This window comes from Dromaius novaehollandiae, chromosome 15, assembly GCF_036370855.1.
Source record: "Dromaius novaehollandiae isolate bDroNov1 chromosome 15, bDroNov1.hap1, whole genome shotgun sequence".
NCBI lineage: Eukaryota > Metazoa > Chordata > Aves > Casuariiformes > Dromaiidae > Dromaius > Dromaius novaehollandiae.
Window position 1 is genome coordinate 6,244,364 of NC_088112.1, and position 22,324 is coordinate 6,266,687.

The window sequence follows — 22,324 nt, forward strand, 5'->3', positions numbered from 1 at the left end:
ATACACTACAGGCTGCTGCCCAGCAGTCACCTGTGCATGTACACAGGTTTAAGGACCTGCATAAACTGCTTAGACCACTTGCTAACTACTCCAGAATCATACATGCTGCCTGCTTACAAAGCAAGCTAATTATACAATCTGTTAAGCATGTATGCATGCACACCAGTGCTTTGAGTCATTAGAGCAGGGAATTTATACTTCACTGCACGCATCTTGCTCTTTGTGCCTGCGTGCCTAGATACAGCCAAAACGAACACAAATAGCTGGAATGTCTGTAGCTTGCTGGCCAATACCTCCAAACGCAAAGCTGAGTCTTTCGGGAATCTGACCAACTATATGCAACCCAGAGTTGCATATATAGCTTTCCTAACGATGTTTAAAATCCCTACTTAGTTTTCTTTATTGCAAGCATCTGAAAGCACCATGTATAGCATGACATTTAAGCCATATGCTCTTCTTAACCTATAAAAGTAATTTTAATAAGGAAAGGGGAAAAAAAATAGTGCAGGTGATCAATTTTAAAGACAGAGCTCAACTTTGGAGCCAGCAGCAGTGCCTGCCATAATGTGGCTAACTACCCAAGAGTTTAATCCCAACACAAGGGCCCTCTGGGCTCGCTGGCATACCGGGAATCCTCCGTTCCTATGGCAGCAGCCACTCCTCGACTGCTAAGCAGCACGGCTGAGAGCCTGCCAGATGGAGATCCTCATCCTAGGAATTTACCAGGCAGATAATGCTGTGGCACGCCAGCCTTCAGAGGTGCTGGTTCGTCCCCTCAGTCATTTAGTCTTCATTTGGAAGTACCTGATTTTGTTCCCACTGAATTCAGGCAAACCTATTATGATTTTTAACAACTATCTTCATATAACCCCACGTGAACAACCCAAACAACTTCAGAGCTGGTATCCAGATTAGCAGTTCACACATGCCCTCCTTTTCAATTCTTATACTTGTTCTCATGCAACATTAATTGTCAAGGTTAATAAAAAGTGGCACAAAGCGCAAACCTCAGGAGCGACAGACAGGAGCTTTGCCTGTGCTTGGCACTTGAGCTGGGTTTTCATTCCGTTCTGTACTCATTAACAAAGCATTGGGGTGCTCTTAACGTACAAACTGACAGCAACAGCTATGCCTTCTGTGGATCAGATGTTGTTTCTGGCTTTTCTTACTTTTAAAAGAACAACTTCTGCTGAGGATTTTGCTTCAAATTTTTAGATCTCCAAATATTCAACATTAGCAGCAAATAAGCTCCACCCCTTAAATTCAATTAGGTTCATCCCCATAGCACCATTCCAATCTATGGCAAATTGTTCCCTAAGGGAGCGTGTGCTATACCTTCGGCTGTACTTTCAGAGGGACGTACTCAACACTGGACTTTCCCATTTGTACCTTCTGGGCATTGTCTTTTAAGCTCATTAGTCTTTAAAGAGAACTTCAAATTAGAAGGATTTTATGCATTTGATGCATAAGGCATAAAATACATATATTTAATATTATTTAGGGATTTAGTGAGTCCAGGCATAACATCCATTTTCACAAATATGTTTCCCTTCCCTGCAAGTCAGGGGAAGCAGCAGATGATGTACATGATCAAGAGACCAAGTCTTCAGGTGTTTCCTATTTGTCTTGGAAGATATGAGTTGGTCACAATAAGCTCTTAAAATTTCATATGGATCTCACAATTCTATTAGTTTATGATAGGAACTCACATCTTCATGCCATACCAGGCCTCAGCCTCTGTTCACCTATAACAAAGAGGTGTATTTTCTCCTTTTTAGTTTTTTCAGTCTCAGTTAATCCAGGGGGCCTAACCAGGAAATGAAGATGATGTCGATACCTCAATGTTCCCCTCATAACTTAAGGCCTTCTTGTAGGCCAACCAAGCAGATGCAACTCACAGAATCTGCAAGTGTTTTAAAGCACAACACATTTACTCTCCCCCCGATATTTTCTTGCAGGCCAAAATATTCCTAGGTCACAAGGACCTTAGCTTGAAGTACACTGTGTCCTTCCAGGAGGAATGGGAAAAAAGGCTGCATTACTCTCCAAAAAGCCATACTTAAGAGCCAAATTAATTAACAACTCAATTGCTATGAGCAACTCTTTCATACACCCACCTTTTTCACATAAACTACTAACTATTTTGACTATTTAAATCACCACCACTGGATTTCCAAGCTAACACCTCCGCCAGGAGTTGTCTTCATGTCAAGAGAGATGTCAGCAGAGATTCCGAAATGAGATCTGTCTCGATGCACACCGGTTGTACTCATCTCCAGCTATTGTAACCAGAACCTTTTCTTGAAATTTAGAGGGCGGGATTCTGAAAAACAAGATTCTTTAGAGCAGTCAGTCTCCTGCGCTGCAAACTTCGACCTAAATTCAAGTCCTGTATAACTGACATTATTAGAAAAGACATCCTTTCCAATTTCTCAGTCATGTTTCCCCTTCTTTCACCCATCCAAAAAAAGGAAAAAACCAATTTTTTTTTTTCAAACAATGAGAAGTACTATTTTGTTCCAAGATCTCTGAATAAAATATTTATTTTTAAGAATCAATTTTCATAGTCTTTATAACTGCCAAAGGATAAAAAGCAGCTGAAGGTAAATAAAAACCCATTTTAAGTGTTATTCAGTAAAGAAAAACAATCTGTAGCAAGACAGACAAAGTTAAAACAAAGCAGTCATGGAGGGGGGAAGTGCTATTTGAAACATCGCCTTCTGAGGATGCTACCAACCTTGCAGGGTATGTGCTCCCTCTGTAATGGACCCCCCTGAGGTAGGAACACACCTCTTACAGATTACAGCCGGTGCTGTGTGTATTGCTCTTCAGTAGCACACACGTTTCTCATTCCTCTGACATTGTGCTTATTAATCCAAGCATATTATGCCAGGAATTATACAAATTACAATCTGGGTGATCCAGCCTCAGCTGCAATCAGTTCACGACTTCTTGAGGCTGTTAGAATACACCTGTAACTGCTACCCCAGGCACAATATCTAAAATATTTCAGCTACTCATTTTCATTTTTCATTTCAAGCCAAAGTTGTGTTTAATGGATCCTACCTTGTGCCTTACAGCATGCCATCATGAGGCTCAGAGGTTTGAAGTCTGCTCCTCAATTGTGAATACTTTGCCATCAGGCCCAGAATGAGATGCAACTCCCACTCCAGTAATTTCTTCAGCAAATAGAGCTTTACTGTATCATCAGTTTTACTGATTTCAACCCAAATGCTGATCTACATCCTCAATGCAGTATTTTCAATAGGTATACTAATTTACTAGCAGCTCAGCTAAATAAACCATTACCAGCAGTTCAGCTAGTCTACAAAGGCCAATTTGAAGCACCCTGGCAAAGAAAATAATCCTGTTGACCTTGTCTAGTATCTTTAAGCTAACCCACATATTGATCCAGAGAACCAACTTGCTATCAAGTTCCAAAATCAGTGATGAATCTGCAGAACTATTAAAAGTGCAGACCGCGTTGGCAGAGGTCTTTGAACACTCCTCCCTCACATTAATCACGTCCTTGATTCAATGTCCTTTCAATAATTGCCAAATCAATGTCATAAACACATGCTTCTACTGTTCCAGGCCAGAGGAGACAAAGGACAGGGATATTTCAGAAACTGCAGTGCCTGAGAAGAATGAAATAGAGATAATTTCAATGTCATCTTATATTGATGACAGCATTTCAGACAAAAGTTTAGAAGTGTTTTTCTAGGCCCCTCAGTAACCACACGCTGAGCAAGAAAGCCAACATGCAGGCAAAATGGTGCCCTCCAGTTAGGCACACAGAAGACACAGAAGTGACATCCAGAAATGAACAAACACCCTTTCAGGTGTCACCTTCACCGAGTACTTAGAGCAGATGGAATTACAGCCTACAGCATAGCATTAAGAATGCAGCAACCTTTGATATTTAAGCTGTCTGCTTCGAAAGGCAAACGGCAAGTGACACTGCTGCCTCGGTGACCTCACGCTCACCGCTCCGGTGCCGGGCAAGTTCACTGAGACTGCACTGACTCCATCATAACACATTTTACTTCTGGCGGTTCACAGAAAGGCTACTCTCATTTAACAGGCCACTGCTACAAAACCACACAGTCCTTGGGCCATTTCAACTTACGGCAACAGGAGAAACGGCGCCCAGAAAAAGAGGGCATAGTCTCTGTGAGCCAGCTAGCCCACTGAGGAGACAGATGTGCACCAGCTTTCAAGGAGCCATGACTTCCCAGGGCAGCGAGCTTAGCCCACCTGGCCTGCTCTAGCACTGGAAACAGCTCGTGCTCAGCCCTCTGGCCCGACGCCAGACCTCCAACAGCACAAGGAGCCCTAGGGCAAGATTAATGGTGCACTATAGCCACAAGCAAGCTGCAGGCAATGCCTTTTAGCTCTTCCACTAACAAATGCCCAAGCAGTTACAGTATTGTAACTAGAGTCAACCACTTAGGGTTATTAAAATGGGGAGGGGGGATCAAATTCACATCCTATCCAGCCTCCACCTTTACACAGAACTATGCGGACAGCAAGTGCAGTGAGATTATGCCTAACAAAGCAAACAAAGATGTCACGAGTAAAACAAGGAAAAGTGCTCACTTAAAAAAAAAAAAAAACAGATTCGTTAGTAAATTAATCCTATTATTCCTCACTAACATACAATAAAAATAGTCATTAAAAACAGCTCATATAACCTCACAGTAACCAAACATTTTTATCTCACACATGAGCCACTCCCCACCATCTGTACCCAAACTGCCTGATGGGACAAAGCATCTGCTGTGTAAAGTCAAGAAGTCATCCACTCAGGACTCAGGCCAAGAACCACCGAGTTTATCTACCCCAATTCTGTCCTTCCTACTGAACTAAAAAATGATACATACTCCTTTTAAGTACCAAGTGCTGCATTTTTGTCTCCGTATTTGATCAGCCACTGGCTTAGACACACTGATGCTCTGACATGGCAGAATAAATTCTCAATGCTTATTGTCAGAGCAACAACTTTTCATAGTTACCTAGAAAGGCTATTTCAAATCAATTCAAGTACAGCTTTGAACAGCGGAGGCCCCAAGCACCAGAAGAGACATAACCTCTGCTATATGCCTTCACAACTGCAATGTGAGACAGCAACAGGGAATCTAGGCCTCTTCTCTGTTCACCAAGGAACAGGACCTACCTATGATTGAATCGAAAAACAAGTAAACAGGACTAAAAGAATGTTTGTTACATCTGTGCAAACCAGAAAAATGAATATATAGTCCTTAGTGAATTCAGTGCATTGCCCTGTTTCCTTGTTCAGCTAAATCAAGGCATCCCAGAAGCAGGCTGTTACAAAACTGGAACAGGAAAGCTAAATCAGACAACACAATAAGTTCTTCATAACAAGTTTCAGAAAGAGACTAACATCAGCTGGGAAAAAGAACATGAGAACTTTGCTGGCTTTTCCTATCCAGGATGGATATATTTTATATTCTACCCAATGCAAAACTGGAGAGCAAAGGAAAGAGCTCACAGACCGAGAAAAAAGGAGCAATTCTGAAATAAGCCATCAGGAACACCAAAGAAAAGTGCAGTAAGCAACACTGGGTTGTTCCAGATTCAAGAATAAACAAAGGCTTTCCCAAAGGGTAAACAGAGAATTTAGGTTTGCTCATCATACTCAGGTCCAATTTTAAAAACTGGGCAGAACATCCAAAAGATGTAGTGCTTTAGGAACTGATTGTAGCAATATAGAAACATTTGCCATCACAAAAATCCCAGGAGAGGCCAAGACTAGCTGGACAGAAGTCAGCTGTGTGACCAAACTGATGAATCCTACGCAGGATGGAGGCTGGTAGAACAACTCTGAGGAAGGCTAGGGCAGGTACGGGGCAGCCAGCAATACCAGAACAGTTAAGGACTGTAAGCCTGTCTGACCCCTCTCCACATCATACCAGGAACAAAGATCAAAGAATTACATGAGAAGTCCAAACCTCATCTTATCACATAAGTATTACAGGCTTACACTAAACCAGGGTTTTTCAGCAGGACTTCTGTCCGTTGCCATTCCCTTTGCAGAGCATCGTGCAGACTGACGACCCAAGGGCCAGATCAGTCACAGTCGCACCAGAAATTCGACACTGTCACAGAGCAAGCACTGGTTATAACAACCCAAGTCAAAGTAAACAGCTACACTGCAGCAGTATTTTTGTCCCATTCATGAGAGCAGGAGTTGAGCGTTGTCTATAATACTTAAAGGCTTTGGCAATCCACAAGCATTAACAACAGTAAGTTCATATTCATTTTAGTGTTAAATGAAGAACAGAGGCTATGTTCCTAAAAGGTGATTTACTTCACTTGCTCAAAGGCTACTTCCTTCAAACATCAGCACTCCCTAGGCTCTATTATCATAATACATAATATACATACATAATATATCTCCATCCTTACCTATAGGATATGAAAGTTTAGAAATTATATTTGACATTAAAATCCATTGAGAAAGACATGCTAACAAGCTGCCAAGTCTATTTACTTTACTTAGAACATTAAACTTCACAATCAGTATTTTTTTGCAGGTCACTGCTTCATGTTTTGTTCAAGACTTGCAGATTATCCTAATAATGTCCAAAAGCACACCAAAAGAACCTTCCAAGAGAGTGAAAATTAGAGTAATAGATCTATTACATCACCTCGTCTTCTCCCTTTGCTGGAGAAGCATTGGAGCCTTCGGACACCTCACTTCAACAAGGTCATTTAGTTCTAGAGTTTGGAGCAAAGTGTTTAATCGCTAAAGGATTTGCAAGCTATACATTAATATGCATGTAGCACTTCCCACCATGACATAAATCCTACTGTACATTTATGAATGGATTGCTTTGCCTCTAGCTTCTGTATGGATATAAGCACGGATTTTAATCTTCAATTCCTCTCCCTTTCTGTTTAAGGAGGTGCTTAAACAAATTTGCAATAGTAAAGTCTACTATCTACAGTAGATTTCTTGTATTAATGTAACTGTAAATATCGCTAAGGTAAAATGCTTACTTTATGGAAGGTTTTAAATAACCTTTAAGCATGGTCATAACAGAGCCACATAATAGTGTTACACTCCTTGCATGGGAGAAAGTAGAAGCGACAAGCACTGAAAAAAAAAAAAAGGAACACTACTCTAAACAGAGAGAGGAACAGAAAGGCATGAAATGAGTTCATTATCTTGCCTTCGACTGCAAAAATGCAAAGAGGAAGTAAATCTCACATATGTGTCTATGAAGCAAAATAAATAATATTCCAATTGCAAAATCCTTAACTCACACTGATGTAATTCCATTATTTCTGTACCTTTCATCAGACATCTTTGTTGGTCATGAAACAACAGGATTAAAATAACATTTCAGTCTTTGTCTTCAACAATATACTTGATAAGATGCACTGCTATTGTCATTCACAGGTGTTGCCACACATCTGCTTAACTCTTCCAGGAAAATAACTGAGAAGCAGATATGCCTCTAAAGATTTTTGTTGAAGTGAACTAATTTATTTCATTGAAAATCTATTCTGTGGACTCATCAACACCGAGTTCTTGCTAGTCATGTACTAAATCTGATTGTGAAGAAACACTTACCAACATACAGCACTCAATCAGAAGCAAGTGTCACAAACAGATTTCCAAGTAGAATGATTATAGGTGTGAATTACAACCACTCAAATTGTTTTCATTCCTGTTACTATATAGCAAAACACCGAACAACACTCAGGAGCTCACCTGTATCAGCTGCCTTCCTTTCTCAAGGATTCACAGCAGCAGCCACAGAAACATGACAGAATATGGTGTGATATAAGATGAATTCTTCCCACTCCCAAATAATCACTGCCTGTTCACATGGCTACACCAGGCTGTAAAATGCCAGATGTTTAACTGCAGTCATGTCTTCCTCTAACGTAAGAGGAGGAAAAAGATCCTTGGGAAGGAAGAACCAGGACAGCCACCCTGAATCAGAGACCATTGACCATACCTAGAAAGGATCATCAGACCATCTAAGTCACTGAAGATGGCACAACACAACTCATCAGAACTACCATGCAAAACAGCAGGAGATTGCGTCTGGGAAATCTGACATAACACAGGAAGTGGCATGGGGCATTAGCTACAGACTGCTAGACAAATAGAGAATAATTATGAGAAAATGCAACACACCATTTGCTTTAGGGAGAAGAACGGCATTTACAAAGGCTCTGTGAAGACAAGCCTCAGTGGAGGACTTCATTCTGTGTGACCAGTTTATTTGCAAATGTCTCTTCATAGACTGAGATTCTCCACACAACCCTTCTGCAAATGACCAGGTAAAGTTTCTAGACACATACATTCCTCCCTCTCCTCCCCATTCTTCTCCCAAAAAGAAAAGAACCATAAAAAGGAAGAAGAAAGTAGTGCCCGAGTACTATAAAAGACCAAACAAGCAAGAGGTGTCTTCCACAAAGAATTTATGTTCAGGTTTTGCTCTCCTTAGCACCAGGCAGGGTCCTAAATTTAACTAGTCACTATTAGTGAGCCAGTTGCATGAGAAATTAGCAGTGCTATCCTATCTTTTCTCTGAACAATTACCAGGCCACATGTGACAACAGACCAACCTTTATTCAGAATTACAGACCATCTTCACTGCCCATGTAGCAAACCACCACCACATTAACAGCTACAGTTTATGGTGGAGTACACTAGGTGCAGTTGCTTTTCAGCAAAAGTGGATGCCCAGATGCAGTGCCAAAAAAGGAGCTAAGATGGAAAAGTACAGAAGTTTAAAAGGCAGCACATTAAAAGGGGTGTTAACAAGTGAGTCTTAGAACCAACTTCTGCCATCCTTTAGTCAGAAGAGTTTCACAACGAAGTATACCTCTTTGGCATACCTCCTCAGGTTAGATGGTATCTCTAACCAAGGTGGTAAAGAATGATCTTTCTTCATGCAATAAATAGCTTGCGCCATGACACTGGGACACTCCATTACTCTATTGTAACCCCCTCGCTACCAGAGGGGGTATCGGGAAACAAAGCCACAGGGAGAGAGGAGAGGAGGAAGAAAAGACAGAGACTAAAAAGGAAACCAAGCTTCCAAACTCCAGCAATATAGCAGCCAACAAATAGCCATACTTACAGAAACTCTTACTAAACATTTTAATTATGCTTTGCTCACACTGATAAGAATAAGCGTCATCTTAACAGTGCAGCTTTGAGTAACATCATCGACTCAGCACATGCTCCTGAAAGGAACATGCATCGATACTGAACCCCTGTGGGAACTGCTAGCTAAAAGCAACCCATGTATAGCATAGGGGAGCCAAGGACTCGCATTATAGAGCCCAGAAAGATCAGGCTGCAACTGTGACAGTGATCAAAAGAATTCTGTGATTCCTTGCCCGCAGGTGACCATCACTAAACACCTAGAGAGACTTCTGAGTTTTGATGAGTATTCTGTATTCACAGCATAGTAGAATAGCACTGACAAAGACATTGGAGAGCATGTCAGAAAGTTACCTGCCAGAAGGTCAAGATTTAGAGCTCTAACAGTAGCTCATTATTAAGCATTTCCAGCATCACATACTGGCCCAGCTTCACAGACTGAACTTCCACAAGGAATTGACGTTTATCAGACAGACTTTGGAGAAAGAGAGCAGGAACCAGAGGGATATGCTCCACTTCAAAACAGCATGAAAGGAACATCGTACTAACATACAGCATTGCAAATTAGAGGAAAATTAATACAAATTAAGGAGCTTATAGATCAGCAAAAATTAAGCCGCATAACAGAAGTCAACTCAAACCTGAACTAAAATAGGGGAATGACAACCATAAATTCTGAAAGGATATCACAAGGATGCATTATAGATCAGGAAAAAGAAAAATTCAGAAGTTTCTATATTGAAAGAAGTTTAAAAGCAAAAAGAAAGGGGGGGGAATTAGGGGATGTCTTCAGTCAGAGGATATCTCTTTACTAGACAAATGAAAAAAAAGTGCCTGTTTTTAGAACACTGGAAAAATTGGGTTTGGAGAACTGGCACTTAAACAGCCTAAAGCCTTCCATATAATTTTCCACATAAGAATTAAAAGTCAATTTCCCATCAGGGCAACAGATTGTTTGTGTTACTTTAATGCTTAGCTCTTGTATTGTGTGAAATGCTTATCAACAACACAAAGAAAGGAAAAATGGCAATCTGGTTTACTGCCTTGCTAGCTGAAAAGTTACTTAGGTTAGCTGGATGTAGAGGTAACTTGAAGGAATTCCCGAAAAACCTAAATAAGTTGGTGGCTGAACTACGAGAGCAAAGAGTGATCAGACATTGAGAAATGTTGAGTAACATATTGAACAGAACAATTTAACCTCCTTATTCTATGCAGGGTTCATACCCACCACTAATCAAACACACCTGGGCATCACTACATACATGCTCCAACAAAAAAAAAAAAACCTGTTCTTAACCTCTGCTTATTTGATTTCAAGTTCAACCGTGTCAGAACTGTGCAATGCAAAAAAGTTATTCACGTTAAGAATGTTTGGGGGATTGGGTTTTTTTTGCAGGGGGGGATTAACAAAAATCAGTATGAAAGCCTCATTTCCAATGCTGCATACAGTACAGGTCATCCCTAATTAGATAAGCCTTACAATTTTATCTTAAAAATACTTTCTTTTTATACTAAGTTCTTGCCCGGAGGAAAAAAACCGGTCTCTGCTATACAGAAATTAGTTCCAAATAACAGCAGTCAACAAAGGTGCACCCCTAGTACCCCCTCACTATTCATCAGGAGCACCTGGGAAAATTTGAAAAAGAACACAGAAGTGGCTGTTGTGGCAGCGCTGTAATTAGAAGGTCCCTGACTAGCTGAGCCATTGCCTTCCCATCCCAAACAGCCTAAGTAGCAAGCAAGCAAAACCAGAGCCCAAGTCATATCAGATGTTAAGGAAGAGAGGTGGCACCACTCTGAACAAAGGTCGGATCTGAACAGCAAAAAGACAGTCTAAAGAGCATTGCAACACTAATCACTTTTAAAAAGTAGAGCAGCATCACTGCTTAAACATGGGCCTTACGCTGCGTGCACTGTTAAAACAGCACAGTCGGATCATCTTACAGGTCGGTGACATAAGATGCAGAAGCACAGCACACACATGCAGCCGTAGAAATCCGAGTCACCTCAAAGTGAAGAACCATCAGACTCAGTGCTCTATAGAGTAAGCAAAATTCAGAGGCTGAAGACTTCTAAGGCAGAAGCCTGCAACGAGGTATAGAGGTTTCGGCTCTAGCACTTTATGAAATACTCAAGTGCATTACTACAACACAGGCAACAAGGAAGCCACTCTCACCTAACTGTCCAGTCTCACAGCAGCTTAAGATGACAGCTACCTCATTCTTGGGTTCCTGCCTGCTTCCCTGTTCCCATCCACACACTCATCTGTCTCCTCCCTCACACTTTCACAGTTGCAGAGTGAGCTCATCAGCCAGCAGAGTATTATATACTCCGCCTCCCAAAGAGTACACGAGCTTCTCTGCAGCTCTGAATCAGAATGACTGACTGCCACAGCACCATCCCAGAGAGGCCACCAAACCCCGAGACACTTCACAGGAGACGGGCTGCATAATTTGCCGAGCTGCAGCAAAGGTGATTTAATCAAATACATTCAATTATCATCTCCCCTCATCCCCTTCAAGGTAATTTGGATAAGCAGCTCAAAACAGCACACTCAATTAACCTTTCGAGCATTCAGACTTGTGAAAAGTCTGAGTACCACACACTGTAGTGTCCACAACGAAGATGTCACTGCGAGACGGCTCTTTCAGTCCACTCGAGGGTTAGGTGTCACAGTCCGATAGCTTGCCGCTGCCAGTGGCGTCACCCTGCTGACCCACCTCAGAAACAAAAAATTCTGCAGGATCTGTGAGCTGAGCCAGGCTCAGAGGCCAGGCAGGTGGTGGGTGACACTATGGAGCCCGGCCATCAGCAACAGCAGCACGTCTAGCTGCTGCACAGGCTCACCCGGCTCAGACACCTTGTGAAATCAAGCCCCAAGTTGTGCCTGACACGAGGCAAGTTAACTGCAAAGTTACCCAGTCATCAGCACAGCTTTACAGAGCAGCTCTAGGGCTACCTACAGTTTCTCGTGCTACTTTAAAGGCCCAGAAGATTATTTGGCCACTACTGTTCCCCTGTAGGCCATACTCCCTGTAGTAGGGCTGTGAGGGATGAAATAGCAGACAGCCCTTTGCTTAGCCTTCGCTTGTTCTGAGGATCAGAGTCTGCCCTGTGACACTCAGCTGTAAAGCTGCATATCGCAGAGTCTCAAGTTGTTGCAGGGCTATTTAAGCAGCAGTTTCACTTCAGATTTTAATTCAAAATAGTTATGCAACAAACATACACCTCTACTCTGCAAAAAACAAATATGAATGACTGCTTCTTGCAGATCAATACCATTTATTGCTTACTTTAAATCAATAAAGCTTTCCTCCAGAGTGAATTCTTCTAAAACAGTGATTAGATATTTCTGAGAACTAAATAGTTTCACTGAACAATACCATTAGTCCTGAAACATCAGCTTCACACCTCAGCCAGAAAGCACTTTATCAGAACTAATTAATCCCCACAGCAGCTCTATAAGATTGGCAGAGCAATTTATCTGTTCTTAAAATGTGCTGGATATTTATGTTACTGTGGGGTGGAAGCCATAAGTACTAGAATAAACAGAGAACACCAAACCAAGCCAACAGAACGCATCCAGAAGCGAGGAAAAACCTGGAGGACACTGACAGCTGTAGTACTTGGCTTCTTTACATCTTCCTGTTACACACTAAACCTCCTGTGAATAACCAGAGTCTTCCAGATGTCACTTGACTGGATGAGTGGCAGTGAAAAGCAGTTATTATTCTATTGGGAGCAGTTTTGTCTGCTGTTTGTTCAGTCAATTATCTATGCCTGTAACTTAAAAAAGGGGGGTGGGGGAAGCAGTTACCATAGGGTCTGTGAACAAGAGCTCTTCATTTTATTCAAGCAGTTAAAGCTAAATCTTCATTACTACAAACAAGCTGACCTTGCCAGAGTAGTAAGGTGAAATTTCTAAACAACTTGACTAAAACTAAAACTAAACAACATGATTTATAGAGATTTCTTCAAAAAGGACTTAGATAATTATTTAACAAGAATTCCCCAACATACATTAAAAGTCTGCTGAGCTGAACAAAGATTTGCATTTATTTTTTCATGTTCCATAAGGAAATAAGATAAAAGAATGCTTTTAGCTGTTCTCAAGTCACTGCCAATATTCTCTCTCAGTATTTACATGTGTGTGTGTGCCTGCACATGTTTATGTCTAAGCGTACCACACCCTTAGCAGTGATGCTCTTGTTAGAGAAGATCATACCTGTTGTTTCCAGCTATCCTTCCAAGCCTTAGGTGAGCTTACACAACAGAGCAAGGAAGGACACTATCTCGGCAAGTCACCACAGTCTTCAAAGTGATCAGTCCATTCTAACATAGGGCTTGTCTTGTGAGTTTTAGAGAAGAAACACAAAGCTTGTTTTTCATAATTGAAGAGGTTTGAATGATTTCAGCTCCAATTCACTTGTTCCAATTACAGGTTCAGCCAGCATCAATTCACCCTGGAAGAATCCTGATATCAGCAAGTTTAAAAAAAACAAAAATGAAGTGCCATCATAATCCTATGTCCTGTCTGTCTCCCTGTGAATTAGCACTTATATAAGACAAATCAATTTCAGTTTACTCAAAAAAAAAAAGTTTTTATAAGAATGCAAGTCCTATGTATTAAGACACCTGTTCCCAGAGATTGCACTTGGATTGCTTAAAGAAAAGACTGTACTTCTACCATTCACAGTTCTGTACTCACGGAAAATGGGTATCACCGACTCATATGGGTATACTGAAGTGCCTGTGCCTTATAATAAAATAAACAGCTATCTTTGGGAATGTAAATGTGAGAAAGAAGCAGATTTGCACACATATGACTAGGTGTTCGGCTAGTTATCGGTAGAAAAAAGGCAACAGCAGGCATCCAATTAGCAGCCTGCAGCTGCATGACCTGCAATGCTGCCAATGATGAAAGCTCTGTAGGTAAGATACAAAGCTAGGGAGGAAAAATGTTCTATCTTTGAGATTTTTTCCTCTTTACACTATTGATTTCCACCAGCAGAAAAGCACAGCCCCTTTTGTTCTTAAGGCCTCTTAACGCCCTCTCTTCAAGTTCTTTCATTTTGGAGAACTTTCATGTTTCACTTAGCTAAACGTAGTTTTATTCCAAGGCTTAAAGTAATGCTACGGACAGATAATACAAGCGGTGGGCAGCTGCATATGAAATTTTAGTGTGATGCTCACGTTTTTAAATCCTTAATACAGAAGGTTTGGAGATGAAGTGTGCAGAGCAGACTAGGCATGAGAAACTTCAAAAAGAAAACAATGCAGAGGAGACAAAATATACTGCAGTATTTCACATGAAACCTAGAAGGCTGCCTTACAGGGGCACAGCTAGGTGATTGTGCTTTATACATAATCTGCTTAGTTTTTCTTCAGTAACATCCTCAGGCTCAACAATCCTGAATCTTCACCGAAACTGAAAACATCTGGTGCTTATTAGTAGCTTCACCAAGCTGAAGTGAGAACTGCTCCTATTTTGCTAGTTTTCACTCACAACAGGAGCCCAGTGACTGGGGTAAAGTGGGAAGTTCAGTCCAGCTTCATCTGAAATAACCTAGAAAAAACTGCTTATACCACCATGCCAGTAGGGAGAGTCATGAGAACACAACTGGAGAACGGGACAGGTTATCAGGCATCTCCAAATCCTAACTGCAGTTAGGAAGCTTTAGGGTTGAAAGGCAAGGAGGAGAAGGGAGAAAAAACTATCCTTTTCCAGAATAGTATGAGGGAGAGGAGAGGTTCCCCTAAACATGGTGAGCTAAGAAAGTGTACGTCCACTTGCTTTATCCTAAAGAGTCCAAGAACAATGCACTGGTAGGAATACAGATACAAGCCCCTAATTTCCATGTCTGAGGAAAGCAAATATTTATCTCATTTGGTCCACTTTTCTATTGATGCAATTCCTGATTCACAGCTATTTTTAAGAACAGATACCAGCTGGTGCTAACATATTTCTGAGATACCATTCTTATTTTTTATTTGATAATCAGGGAAGCAGCTTATAATGCAGATATAGTCTATGTGTTAAGAAAGCAGCTGTGACACGTGGCATGTTATACCAAATGGTACATACTGGTGCATGACTCTGAAATATCATGCTTGCTTCTAAAATCAGGAATGACAAACTTCTTTCCGCAGTTCAACAAGGTTTGGTCTCCCATTACACTATTCAAGTCTTGAAATATCTAATGATGAATTTAAAACAGAGCCAGCTACTCGAGCTTTTTACAAAAGAAAAAGAAAAAACAGTAGTCAAGTTTTTTGTTAAACTCACTCACTAGAGCAGCCCTACAGCTTTCTAACCCCAAATTATTGCTTATAGGATACCTTTATTCTTCTCTCTTACACCCTAACACGGGTATAGTAATGGTTAAGATACAAAATTTAACCTTTATCCTCAGAAGGTTTCCCAAAATGCTGTAAAAGCCATCCGTTTCCCAGGACTGCCTTGAAATCTGGTATACCTTCACACTGCGTGAGGTCAAAGCACTCCGACACTCGGCCGCTCCGACCAAGACTTCAGGAGTGAGAGTTTCACTCGAGTCAGTGTGACAGAGGAGTGACATGCCACCAGGTGACAGTGACTTCACAGTGGCCCAGCCTAGCGGCACCTTGTCACCAAGAGCCCATCCACATAACTGGTACAGTGAGTTACGCAAGGCTGCAAAACCACCAGCCCTGGCTTCACCACCCCACCTTCTGATTTCATTGGCTCCACGGCCAGCTGAGGCACCATCTCACCCTCTCTGCTGCCCCTGACCTATCACAACCACCCTCACCACACGGGCCTGTCCACAGCCAAGTTTCCAACTCACTCCACTGCCCGCTGTAGCTGCAGCACAGCACTATGTGCACACAGAACAACACTTTCCAGCCCATCTGGTGGACTACCCCGCCTCCAGCCCCAAAGAGGAGAAGAGGTCCTAGAGTCGGCATGGAGCAGGATGGAGAAAATGACAGAAGGGGTTGGATGGGGAGAGGGATATCCCAGCCCCTGAAAAGCTAGGTCCGGAGGAGCTCTTGGAAGACAGGGAGGAGGTTCCCAGGTGCACTGGATACACTGCCCAATACAGAGTCCTGTACAGACACAGTAGTGCTGTGTGGCACCAAAGACTGCAGTATGAAATACGGCAGACAGGCAGGCTAGTGAGATATGCTAGTTACAAGCACAAGGCATAATGGACCTCAGTGTGAGGGACCTCAGGGCAAGCAAGTACAGATAATGTGCATGAAGATAAAGCATCCGAAATGCCCCTTGAGGGGAACGGGTTTCCCCCTTCTTGCTAACTCAGTAGTTAGAGAAGCCTCCAGACCTTTAAAACTCAACTGTGAGGAAAGGTCTCTTGTAGCATATCGTATCATTTCCTTGGACTGATCCCGTCAAGCATGCAAGCATGTTTCCCTGCTAATTCATAAAGGTAAGGAACAAAGTCCTCCAACACACTTTTCATGACAACACTAACAAAAAGCTGTCAGCAAGCATAAAATATTTAAAGTGTGCATGCATGTATAAGTTATCCTGAGCAAAATTAGATCAACTGGAAATCATCACCATTACAGCACTGTCACGCTACCCACCATTTCTCCAACACAGGCACCATTCTAGCTGGTACCCCATTACAGCTCCATACTCAGGCCCACTTCCATAGTATTTCATTAAGCAAACCTCTGCTAAGACAATGCCTATCCAACCACAAACCTAACATCGACCGTTGTCACAAAAGCAAGGGGCAAACCTATGCCCTGAAGCTACACTGTATCCCTGTTCATGTTTATTTCCACTAAATTAAGCTAGAATGGAGGATTTAGGGAAGCTTTAAAACCTGTGTCTCCCATTTTCAGTCACCAGTTTTACTCACTGAATAAACTGACTACACAGGTATAGTTACCCTGAAAACTTGCCAATCTGCAGCAGCTGGGTTCAGGAGTTTCAAAAGAAAACTTCCTCCGCATCTCCTGAAATTTGCAGTTTTACAACCACATTTCCTAATATCTATTGCTTTTCGCCTGGTAGGAGATGGCACAAATGTAGCACAGGGAGTACTGTAGCAATTGCACAAACCAGCCTCTCAGTCGCAGGAGTCTTAAACAATCTGTAAAAAGCTAAGCCTAGAAAAAAATTCAAACTGAAAATATACTGTAAAACTCCAGTGATTGGTGCGTAAACTTGAGTCGTCATTGCCCTGAGCATGACTTCAGCTGCTCAAAAGTTCCCCATCAACTGTCTTTCATGGAGTTATAATTATAAGTATTTTTTTCCTTGTAAATATGGCAGAGCAGAGCTTGAACTTGTACAAGCACAAGGCTCTCCCAGGTCTTGGGAAAACTCCTTGACATTTTAGTGGTTCTAGGGTTGGACTGGGAACTTCCTCAAAACCTTGAAGATTTTTGGGGGGGGGGGGGGGGGGGCAGGGAGTTAACTCAGCTTGTTTTCTTGGTAGCACCAGTGGAAGATGACTCAGACACAAAGCTTGTCAGGGCCATGTGTATTCAGGTGTATTTCTAAGTGTACAAATACCTCATGTGATACGACTTATCAGTATACATTTGAATGTTCTTAACAGTGGCAAGTATTCAATGTTTTTGTGATAGTCAGTGTACATAAGATACCCATTTCGTTGTTCATATCATCTTTGAATTACTAACCAAGGACAGATCAGAGTTTTTATAAGCCTTTATTAGTCCTAATAGATTTCTCACTTGTCTTTATTCTATTTAACAAAATAAAGACATTAAGAGCACATTCCTTATGAAAGCTTTTATTGACTTGTATGAAGATTTTTAAGCAGCTTGAAATAAACACACTATTAGCTTCTTCTCAACCACATTACTGAAAGAGAAACCTTAAGATGAGTTCCAAATCTCCTGCAGGCCAACAGATTACAGTTGTGTACAGTACACACAAACACTATTCCTGGAATGCAGAACACTCATTGAAATTTTAAAATCAGACAATCTTTTACTTCCACACTTAACAAAAAAAAGAAGACACTTAAGCAGAACTGGAAAGAACCAAGAGTACCAGCATCCCACTAACCATGGAAACCCCTTCAAACAACCAGCTGAGGGGGGAGGGGGAAACAAATTCAGAAATTGCAGTAATTGCTGCACAACAAGGAAAAGTCTCACTGTCAAATGGAGGAAGCCTCTAAACTTTATAACAAACTGTATATTCAGGTTTTTTTGGAAGTTGAAACTCATTGAGATGGAGCTTTTTTTGTGAGGCAGAGTATCCTGAAACCTCAGCTAACAGCACATGAAATGTGAAATTTAGAAACTTCTTGCTTCACCAGTGATCTAATACTTGAGCTACCTGCATGCCTGAGCTACCTGCATGCCTACAACTGCCTCAGGCACAAAACTAGAACTTGCTAAGACAAAGTGTTGCTTGAAAATTACTGAGCTTTTCTACAGCTGATTTTTTTTTTGTTTCAGTTCTTTTTAGGTGAGCAAGAAAGAGCACATCAGAAGAAGGAGGTGGAAGGCGAGACCCCAGCAAACAGAAGGTGAAAGGAAGTAATCAGAAACGCTCTCTGCGGGGTGACCTCAATAAACCACGGCGCTTACCAAGGCTGCGGAGCTGCTCGCAGAGGTGGGCCAAAACGCAGACCATGACCCGCCAGCACCTCTCCGATTTCACTCTGCAACCCCCCCCCCCCCCCCGCTTCACTGAGCCCACTTTTTGCCGCCCTCGTGCAGTAAGTCGGGCGGACTCCCCAGTCCCGACTAGGACTCCCGAGCGGCACCACAGTCCGGCAGCGACAGCGGTACCAGCCCGACTACGGCTGATGCGCTGAGCGCGGCCCGCCGCGGGGACCGCGACGCGCCCGAGGAGCCGGCTGCGAAGGCCGAAACCAGAGCGGGGCGCTGCCCGCGCCGCCGCAGCCGGGCTGCCCGCCTCGGCCGCCCCCAGCAACGCGGCGGGGGCCACAGGGGCGCCGAGCAGCCAAGGCGGCCGAGGGGAGGCACCGCCGCCCGCGCCGCTCCCGGCGGCGGTTCCGCGCAAAGGCCGCCGCGGCCGCCCGCCCCGTCGCGGCCCGCCGCCGCCCACCTGTCGCGGGGGTCGACCCAGCTGGTGGTGCGGCTGCCGTGGTCGATGTAGTACACCTTCCCGTCGTAGTCCCGCGCCGCCTCCCAGCCCGCCGGCAGCGGCAGCTCCTTCCGCGGCATCTTCCCCGGCGCGGGCCGCGCCGCCCCATGCAGCGCCCCGCTCCGCTCCGCGCCGGGCGGCGGCGGGGCCGCCCCGAGGCAGGGCAGGGCCAGGCCTCCCGCCTCCTCCCGGCCGCGGGCAGCAAGGCAGCGGCGCGGCCCAGCCGCCGGCAGGGAGGCGCCCGCCGCCGCCGGGCAGGCTCACATGCCGCCCCCGGGCGGGGCGGGCCGAGGCGCGGGGAGCCCTGCGGCGCGGAGGGGCGGCGCGGCCCTCACGCCTCCATTTCCTGCTCGGCTCCGCTCCGCTCCGCACCGGCGGCCTCGCGCGCCCCGGGGCGGCTCCGCCCCCTCCGGCTCCCCCTCCCCTCCCGGCCCGGGCTGGCACCGGCGCCCCCGGCGGCGGGGGGGAGGGGAGGGCGCGGGGGATGCCGGTTCTTAAAGGCGCCGCCCGCCCCCGCCCCGCGCGCCCGCTGCCCCCGCCCCAGGTGCCGCTGTAAAGCAGGTAGTAGCGCCGCCCCCGCCGCTCGGCCGCCGCCGTGGGCGCGCGCGCGTCGCCCGTCGCCGCGCGGGGGATGGGCGCCGCGCTGCACCTGCCCGCGGGGGCGGGGCGCCGCGCGGCCGCGCCTCGTGGCGGCGGCGCCTCAGGGGGGGCGTTAACGGCTAACGGCCAACGGCTGACGGCCGCGGGGCCGGAGCGGGCACGACTCGCTGAGGACGGGCCACGACTAAAGCGCGTGTTTCAGAGTGACCCCACGAAGCCGGGGGGGGGACACGGTGACACTTGTCCCCGCACCTGCCAGCCAGGCCGCTGCGACGGCGCGGTGATGCGCTTTGGTCAGGGCTCGCTGGCGCGTGGAAAGCCGAGTAACTGTCAGCTGCCAGGGCCGGACTGGAGAGCTGCCCCTACGAGCCGTTTCAAACCCAATAGCGCGTTGGGTTCAGCTCATCCAGCCTGAAAAGAAAGGCAAAGCAAAGTGAGAGAAACACGTGGTGCTGAAACACGAGTTGCTGAAAACACAGAAAAGTAATCTGAACAGCTGCGTCCCGAGTGATCAGAGTGGTGGTTTTGAAGGAAGATGTCTGAGACGCTAACTTATGTATGGCAAAGCACATAAATATCTACTGAATGTGCACTGTAACCCTTTTCACTCAGATGAGGCAATCCTACAGAAAAATGCAATCCTCTTTCAGTAAGAAAGGGGAATTTAGATGAGCTAAACAACTAAACCTCTTCATAAAGCCTTCAGCTCACAAGACTACTCACTGAGGAAGTAAAGCCTGCAGCAGCCGTTCAAGCACACATTATGTACATTAAGAACTCTGCTGGTGAGAAAGAGAAGAACTTGGCGGGGGAGGTCTTTTGCTTTTTTAATATCAACCATATCTATCAGCTTTGGCTCCCTTTCTCCCCAGGAAGAGCCATCCTCTGGGTCCCAGTTGTACAGGCGCAGTGAGAGGATAACCCCGCTTGTGGGTTACGTGGAGACCATAACCACAGAGAACAGAGATGGGCTGACCATCAAGGGCTCTTATAGACAAATTGTTTATGCCAAAAATTAGTGAATAGTCAAGGAAATTGAAATTATCTATATACATATATGTTTATGATGTTAATGACTTTCAGTTTACACTCAAGGTGATTTTTCAAGAGTGAAAGCTCTTTGCTACTGGATCTGTATGATGATCTTATTATGATCATCACCATAAGGCAGGATTATAAAAAGAAATTACGTGAGAACAAGAAAGTCCCAAGTATAAGTCATGAGCCAACAGGTGACTAAGGGTGTCTGCGCTGTGTCTGTCGCTGTGACTCAGTTGCAATCAGGACCTGGGCTGGCACGACTCACACACAACTGCGGTGCGGGTAGGAAAGGAGGTGAGAGTCAGTGTCCTCCCTGGTCTACCGTCCCAGAATGTAGGTGAGCCTAAAGGCTGGAACAGGTTGTCCATGAGGAGATGTCAGAGTCCACACGGTGCAGTGTAATCAGGCTGTGAACTAACACAAGCAAACTGCACCATGTAGTAATGAAGCTGAACTTTTGCATGAGATAACATTTGCCCTGGGGAGCACCAACTGACAGGGACAGGAGGCTGAGGAACACCCTTACCTTAGCGTCTCTTGCAGCTGACACCAGTTTTCTACTGTTAGGTATGAGGGAAAAGCAAGAACTTTACTGTTCCCTCCACTGAAACAGCAGAATGGAGCAGGGCCCTTTGCCAAAGCACAGTGGTGGAAGAGGAGCCTGGAGGATGGGAAGCAGGGAGCCACACGGGGAAGTTCTGAGCCCTGAAGGGCTGGAGAGGGAAAATAAATGCAAGAAAGATGATAAGAAATAGCATCTCGTTTTGTGCCAGGTTTCAGGGGTAAGAGCAACGTCTTTCAGGCTTTCTGACGACACACTGGGAGTCAGAACTGCTAATTCTCAGAAGGCCAACAGGACGCAGCAGCAGTGGGCTGGTACAGTGCTTGAATTGGGAAGAAAATGAAGACAAGTGAAATGGAAAGTGAGGCATTTGGAAGATAGATGGATTTAACCCCATTTTATCTGAAGTCAAATTGGGCGGGGCAGCTAGATTTGTTGCTTTTATGAGCAGTACCATATGCACAGCTTTTAAAGTAATATTAAAACACGAATAAACACTGTATTTGTCACAGCTTTAAATAAGGCTTGTGATTGCTGTTGGGAGTGAAAGCTCACTGCTGGGAACAGTGCGCTCCTGCAACCAGAGACTGGGACTGTCAGGACTCCTGGGTTTTGAGCCAGTAGCCCGCAACAAATTTCTAAGGCACACTGGGTTAGTCGCTTCAGCTCATCATTTTCTGTTCACTCCTTTTAATCTTATGGATAATGGTGTTGTTTTGTAAAACACTTGGCAAGATACTTACGAAACTTTAAGAGGGGAACTGTTACTACAGAAAAAAAACCCAGCAACAAGTAATGTTTTAAAATATTGCAAGAGAAAGCTAGGAAGAAAAGAATAACAAGCTGAATGCAAATTAATGTGTATTTC

The 22,324-nt window shown here is 44.3% G+C and overlaps 1 protein-coding gene across 1 annotated transcript in view; it reads right to left on the minus strand.

The window, feature by feature from the left end:
• WWC1 (WW and C2 domain containing 1) overlaps nucleotides 1–19,687 on the minus strand; it is an 85,063-nt gene extending 65,376 nt beyond the window's left edge. The window contains exon 1 of the mRNA XM_064520847.1: nucleotides 19,215–19,687. Within this exon, the coding sequence (XP_064376917.1) occupies nucleotides 19,215–19,333 (119 nt within the window). The 5' untranslated portion in view covers nucleotides 19,334–19,687. The remainder of the gene's footprint in view (nucleotides 1–19,214) is intronic.
• Between the last annotated feature and the right edge of the window lie 2,637 nt (nucleotides 19,688–22,324).